At 42.9% G+C, this 7303-nt stretch overlaps 1 protein-coding gene across 1 annotated transcript; it reads left to right on the forward strand.

Moving 5' to 3' along the window:
- Positions 1-2121: 2121 nt before the first annotated feature.
- Positions 2122-3270, forward strand: LOC100252257 (uncharacterized). The gene has a single exon (XM_010662914.1). It carries the CDS (start codon positions 2122-2124, stop codon positions 3268-3270), a length of 1149 nt encoding a protein of 382 aa, XP_010661216.1.
- Positions 3271-7303: the final 4033 nt, after the last annotated feature.

Here is a 7303-nt window from a genome sequence, read left to right on the forward strand (position 1 = left end):
ATGTTAGCTCAACTTGATGATTTGGGGAAGGAGTGTGCCATCTATTATTTGAGTAAGAGGATGCTTGAGTATGAGTGCAAGTACATTATGATTGAGCGCCTTTGCTTGGCATTGGTTTGGGCCACTAGGAGACTTAGACATTACATGACAGAGTATTCCGTGCTCTTGGTCTCACGATTGGACCCGTTGAGGTATCTATTTGACAGGCCTGTTCTGACCGGTAGGTTCATGAGATGGCTGGTATTGTTAATAGAGTTTGATATTCATTATGTCACACAAAAGTCAGTAAAAGAAAGCATTGTTGATCCATGCCCAGTCGGGTCTTTTAATCAAAAATATTTATAAATCCTATGACCTTATACTGGCGTAGCAAAACTACTATAGTATAGCAGTTCTAGGGTCGAACTCAGGGATGGGTTTTCACTCTATCAGTGACAGGCTCTAAATTAGGAATTGAGTCTGATGATTTCCTTTAGCACAAACTTGAAGTTTAAAAGAAAATAAAATTGTTTTAAAAGTGGTGATTGAAACTAAACTCACGTAGAACTAAGTAAAAGTGGAAGAAAGAAAGTCTCCCGGAACTAAAGGTTGCTAGATTCAAGTTCAGGATGCAAAGAGGAAAATTCCGGATTTTTCTCCTCGCATTGGGGATTTAACCTATAGTTATTTCCCGTACCGGTATAGGTTTGACAATGAAGATTTAATCCATAAAAAGTCAATAGAGATGGTAGTCAAGATCCATTAATGGCTTAAGACACTATGGGTTATCACCTTGAATCACTTTCCACTGGCTCGTACATGATAACTAATGGACTGATATGGATCTAGCAATAAGCATCCACAGAGACCTGAAGCTTACCATGTATTGGCCAGTCAAAGTGATTCTAAGGGATTTAAAGAAAAACTTTGAATTTAGAAACCATTTATGGACTCCAACTACCTGAATTTAATGCACGGAAACGTTCCACCTTTTAATCTGGACTTTTCACCTAGCTTCCTTTACTCTAAGAAACTATAAGTTTAGCCTCTCATCCTCTGGGAAAACATCCTCAGAGGCTGTTTGGCTTCCAAGAAAATAGAAAATAGTAGAAAGAAAAAGAAAGCAAAAGAGATCTCTATATTTCACTAAGTGTAAAATTTACATAAGTTGGTCTCCTGGAGAAAACTCCCCGAGAGTCGTTTTTTTAGTGTTTACAAGAGAATTTATATAGGAAGGTAATTTTACCCTTCCTTGGATACTTCCTAGCTAAGGAATTACATGAGTGGCTGAATACAAGGAGAAAATGGAAATTTAGACACAAAAATATCAGAAGAAAAAGAGTCGGCAAAAATATCCAATTTTCGCACGTTGCATTGTGACATGCGAAAATTTCGCAAGTTGATTTTTCAACTTAGAATTCACTTTTACACATTGAGATTTAAGTTCACAAGTTGCAAAATCAACTTCACATGCTGGCTTTACCACGACTACACAGCTGCTATCCATTTTTACATTTCGCACGTTGGAGTTCCAATTTCGCACTGTGCGAAATTGTCCCTCAGCTTGATGCAGTTGTCTTCCAAAGGCCATATCTTCCTCATTTCAGCTCCAAATCGTACATGGTTTGAATCGTTGGATTCTTGACTTTCTGAGCTTTGAAATGGTATATAGCATGTAGAAAATGGACTTCGGGAAGTGCTCCAAAAGTGCGAAGGAAGACTACAGTTGTGTCCCCTGTTTTCCTCTTCTCCATTGTTCTTTCCTTACTTACTTTGAACGACTAAGGCAAAGGATTATGAGGCTCCAAAGCTTGGTTTCTTCATAAATTTGAGCTTCCAAAAGCTTTGCCATGAATTATATATAGCTCTCCCTCATTCTTAAATTGCTTTGGTGAGCATAAAGCTATCAAAAAGCACCAAAACTTAACACAATTTGATTAGAAACGATTGCAAGGGTCCCTAACATGCTAATTGAGTTAAAAGGTAATAATTACTACTCAAGGGTGCTTAAAAGAGCTAATTACAAGCTACAAAATAGCATGTTTTGAGTAGTAATCAATTGTTGCAGATCATCTAGCTTCTTTGCCGATATCCGATGACAGATCGGTTGATGATGATTTCTCTGGTGAGCAGATCGTTTCAATGACTAGTATTACGGGATGGCGGTTGTACTTTGATGGTGCCGCCAATCAGTTGGGGTTTGGCATTGGTATCTTGTTAATATCACCACAGGGTGATCATATCCCCAGATCAGTCCGGTTAGCATTTTTCGATCATCACCAGTTGACGAATAATATTGTGGAGTATGAGGCTTGCATTACAGGTTTGGAGACTGCACTTGATCTTGGCATTAGACAGTTGGAGATCCACGGGGATTCCAATTTGGTTATACAGCAAACTCAGGGTATCTGGAGGACTCGGGATGAGAAGCTAAAACCCTACCATGCTTACTTGGACCTGTTGATCGATGGATTTGATGTGTTAAGGTATATACATCTACCCAGGGCGGAGAATCAGTTTGTCGATGCATTAGCCACCTTGGCTTCTATGATTGTGATCCCCGCGGGGGTGACTGTTAGGCCATTACTGATTGAAACTAGGTTTGCACCAGCTTACTATTGTCTGATTAGAGAGATAGAGGATCAGATTGAGTTGCCATGGTATCACGATATTTATCAGTTTCTGTCATGCGGCACTTACCCAGAGTCAACCTCGGCCAAGGATAGGAGAGCATTGAGACAGTTGGCCACCAGATTTGTTATTTGCGGGGATGCACTGTATAGGAGATCACCTGATGGCCTGTTATTATTATGTCTAGACCGTACATCTGTAGATCGAGTGATGAGAGAGGTTCATGTAGGGGTCTGTGGCCCACACATAGGAGGTCATATGCTAGCGCGTAAGATCATAAGGGCTGGCTACTTTTGGTTGACCATGGAGACAAATTGTTGCCAGTTTGTACAGAGATGTCAGGAGTGTCAGATGCATGGAGACTTGATACACGTGCCACCTTCTGAGTTGCATGGACTCACATCCCCTTGGCCATTTTCAGTATGGGGTGTTGATATTATTGGGAAGATCTCGCCCAGGTCCTCCAGTGGTCATGAGTACATCTTAGTAGCCATTGACTATTTCACCAAGTGGATGGAAGCCGCTTCCTATGCTAGATTAACAGCGGCCAGGGTGGCCAAATTCATCAGATCGCATATTATCTGCCGATACGGGGTCCCTCACGAGCTGATTTCTGATAGAGGAGTGCATTTCAGGGGCGAGGTGGACACGTTGATTTAGGAGTATGGCATTCCGCATCACAGATCGTCTGCATATAGGCCACAAACTAACGGGGCAGTTGAGACCGCAAATAAGAATATCAAGAGGATTTTGAGAAAGATGGTCGAGACTTCTCAGGATTGGTCAGAAAAGCTCCATTTTGCATTGTGAGCTTATCGTACATCTTTTCGTACCTCTACTGGAGCTACCCTATATTCTTTGGTGTATGGTATGGAGGCAGTGTTACCTGTTGAGATTGAGATGAGATCTTTCAGAGTAGCACTAGAGCAACATGTATCCGAGGTCGAGTGGGTCCAGTCTCGTTATGATCAGCTTAGCCTGTTGGATGAGAAGAGATTGAGGGCAACAGATCATGCTCAGGCCTATCAGAGAAAGATGACCCGTGCATTCAAAAAGAGGGTTAGGCCTAGGAAATTCCAAAGAGGTGACCTAGTCTTGAAAGTCCTTAGGGGATTCATCAGCGACCCTAGAGGCAAGTTTAGACCGAGTTGGAGCGGGCCTTATGTCATCCGAGATCTGACTCGAGAGGGAGTTGCCTGGTTAGCAGACCTAGACAGAAATCAGTTCACAGAGCCAGTCAATGTGGATCAGCTGAAGAAGTTTTATGCGTGAGATCATGGTCAAAGGATGGGTGGCCGTCACTTCAAGTAGCCATATTCCTTATTGCACACCCATACATCGATATACCCTATTGCTAGCCCTTTGAGCCTCAAGCGGTTTATTATGGCTCTTTCTTTCATTCAGCCTTGCATACCTTTTTTGACCTAGGTTGGGGGCCTACCCCTGTGCGCTTTGTATTTATTGATTAGATCTGTGAGCATTGGGAGCATTGTGTTATTCTTCGTTTGTTCTTTTTTTCATCATTGCTTGTTTCTTTTCTTCTCCGTTTTGCATCTTCACACCGTATTCATTTCGCTTCTGTTTTCCCTTGTGTGATGGTGATGCGCTCTCGTCTCAAGGCTACAAGTCAGGCTTGTCACATCTTTCGTTCCACCCTTAGGTTTTGATCCAGGAGTTTTAGTTTGAGGAGACCATTTAGGTTTGAGATTTGAGGTTCTTTTGGTTGGACTATGCTAGTAGGGTATTCGGCCTACTTTGAAAAAAAAAAAATTGAATGAAAAAAAAAAAAACAAGAAAAAAATTGAAAAAGGAAAAAATAAAATAAAAAATTGTGCTTGTTTGGTATTTGTTGATATACTTAGGATCATCAGAGGTGGTTTTGGGTTTGAGGGATTTCTTTTTCCTTTAAGAGTCGGGTGAGAGCATTGAACGATCCTTCTCACGATGGATCTGGGTGACACATTGGGAGTGAGGTTTGGGTTTCCTTTGCACTAGGTTTCCTGGATCATTATCTACATCACCATTCCCATCATATAGTGACTTGCTTTGATTTGTCGTTCTTAAGATGAGTTTGTTCGTCATTGTCACACATTGCTACACTTGTTTCTCAGCTTGTTTCTCCATTTCCTATACCTCCATTCATTGTTTGTCTCATCCCTCTTCATCTTCAGCTACCCTCGCCGATCGTCGTCTCGCTTCATGAACGATGAGTTCTTTGGTGCATGTCACCTATTGTTTGATTTTTTTATTTATTTAGATACATGGTTGAGTCACCTCACTCACATGGTTCTGCGATATTTGACATTACGCACACAGGGGTTTGGCACTATGTATTTGGAGATTTGGGCCTTTGTTTCCCATCATTTCATTCACATTTTACCCCTAGCCTACATTACGGTCCGAGTCGTAAGACCACCCTGAGGCCATGAGGTCTCGTGTTTGCTTCGATGCGGTTCATTCGGACAGGCTTCGTCTACTGATTGAGTATAGGATGTTGACAGGTCTCCATTACTTCGGGGGATATCGAGGGTCACATATTGTCTTTCCATTCAGTTTACTTGCCTCAGGCCCGTTATCAGAGACAGATGATACAGACAGTTGGGACCATTGAGGGCACCTTTACTCGATGTTTTGACATGTTCATACTGGGGCATGCCCCCATCCTTGCATGTTGGCTGTGGTTTTTGTACATGTACGCAGGCATTCTGTTTCACCTAGCGATGTTATGGGCATCAGAGTTTGAGTAAGCCCCGCATTCAGCTCAGTTTCTTCATACAACAGAGTGCTTCTAGGATCTGACTCGAGATCAGATTCACGGTATTCATCGACCCAGTAGGGGTGCATACCCCATTCATTGTCTTGTTCGTTAAGTTCAAACGAGTGGGTCTTCAGTGATGTGTTTCAGAGTTTTCATTGAGATATTTGAGTTTCAGATGTACACACTAGGGCATACCCCCTATCAGTTTTTGTGGATATTGAATGTTATGGGTTAGAGTTGAGGGTTTTTTCTTCAAGGATGGATGTTTGTGATATTTTCAGCTCTCTGACTTTAACCATATGTGTGGTTATGGGATTCTGACATGATATTGATACCGTAGACTGGGGCATAACTCCTTCTTGTCACCCTTGGTCACATTTGTGAGTTGTCTTGTAGGGGCATACCCCTTGCTTTCCTTCTGTTAATGGTGATTGTTTTTTCTCTTGTCATTTGTTGTCATTTTCTGGGGTTACACTGGGGCATACCCCTTTCTTTTGTCATGATGGAGGTGTTTGATTTCTAGCCTCTTCGAGTCATTTGTTGGCAATCCCGAGAGTCATATTGGGGCATACCCCTTTGTCATCAAGGTTAGTACATTGGCGGTTGCATCTTGAGTCTCCCCATTATGCTCTGAGTTTTGTTTTAAGGCATCTCCTGTCTGTTTAGGCGTCTAGAGCCTTAGTCTTTGCATGCCTACTCCTTTTAGTTCGGTGGTTCCTCGGCATCGCGCTCGAGTTTGATTCCCTTTTCCGGTACTCACCCGGACCCTTCTTCGGTACTTGCCCGAATTCCGCCATTTTCGGTACTTGCCCGAACCCTTCTCCGGTACTTGCCCTGAACCTTCTCCGGTACTCGCCCGGACCCTTCTTCGGTACTCGCCCGGAGCTTTTTCGGTACTTGCCCGAACCCTTCTTCAGTACTTGCCCGGACCCTTTCTCGATACTTGCCCGAACCCTTCTCCGGTACTCACCCGGATTCCACCTTTTTTCCGGTACTTGCCCGAATTGGATCCCTAATATTTCTTGACATCATGATCGGGCCTCCTTGTATCTTTCTCCGGCATCGTGCCTGTATCCCATAGTCCATTCGATCAGCATGACTTATTTCCCTTAGCCTCCTTTATTATTGGGTGGGGACAAAACTATTGGTCATTTGGGTTCTTCACTAGAGTTCATTTCACTCTTGCATTGCTTGCACATCGCACTCACAATTCACTCGTTCATTCACTCTACTGAAAAGGGGCATATTTGTAGACCGTCAATTTTGTCCCTCGACACTGACATTTATCCTTTGGGTGTCACCTGCACCCATCGTTCTCATATGGCACCACTAGGGCCCCTTTTGGGCTTAGTCGGTGTTCGAGCCTTGTGTGGGCTTGTCTGTGGTCCATTGTGGTGCGTATGTGGTTCATTTTGGAGGGTCATCGTGGCCATTTTCCTAGTCGTTCACATCACCTTATAGGAAGGAAGTGGGGTCATCCCGATGTTTTAGCTTAGTTGGAGTTTATAGGGGCATGTTGAGGTTCGGAGCACTCAGGCTTGTTTTGATCATATCTTCCTTTTTCGAACTCGGAATTGCACACCGTTTTTTTTCATGGATTCCTCACTCTTCCAGGAACATTCTGTCAAATTTTCAAAATTTTTTGCAACCGGTTCGACCGGTTGGAATCCGGTTCAGCCGGTTCATCGAGTTAGCCGGTGTAGAACACTGATTTTTGGTAATTATTTTGATCATGGCTCCCTCATTCAAACTTGGAATTGCACACCATTTTTTTTCATAGATTCCTTACTCTTCCAGGAACATTCTGTCAAATTTTCAAAATTTTTTGCAACCTGTCCGACCGGTTGGCATCCGGTTTAGCTAGTTCATCGAGTCAACTGGTGTAAAACACTGATTTTTGGTAATTTTGGGACCCAAATCCTACATGGCTCAGGC

This window comes from Vitis vinifera, chromosome 15 (genome assembly GCF_030704535.1).
Source record: "Vitis vinifera cultivar Pinot Noir 40024 chromosome 15, ASM3070453v1".
In the NCBI taxonomy this organism is placed as follows: Eukaryota; Viridiplantae; Streptophyta; class Magnoliopsida; order Vitales; family Vitaceae; genus Vitis; species Vitis vinifera.

Excerpts from the sequence above, each read along its gene's own strand:
- LOC100252257 (XM_010662914.1), top strand. The coding sequence starts at position 2,122 with ATGACTAGTATTACGGGATGGCGGTTGTACTTTGATGGTGCCGCCAAT.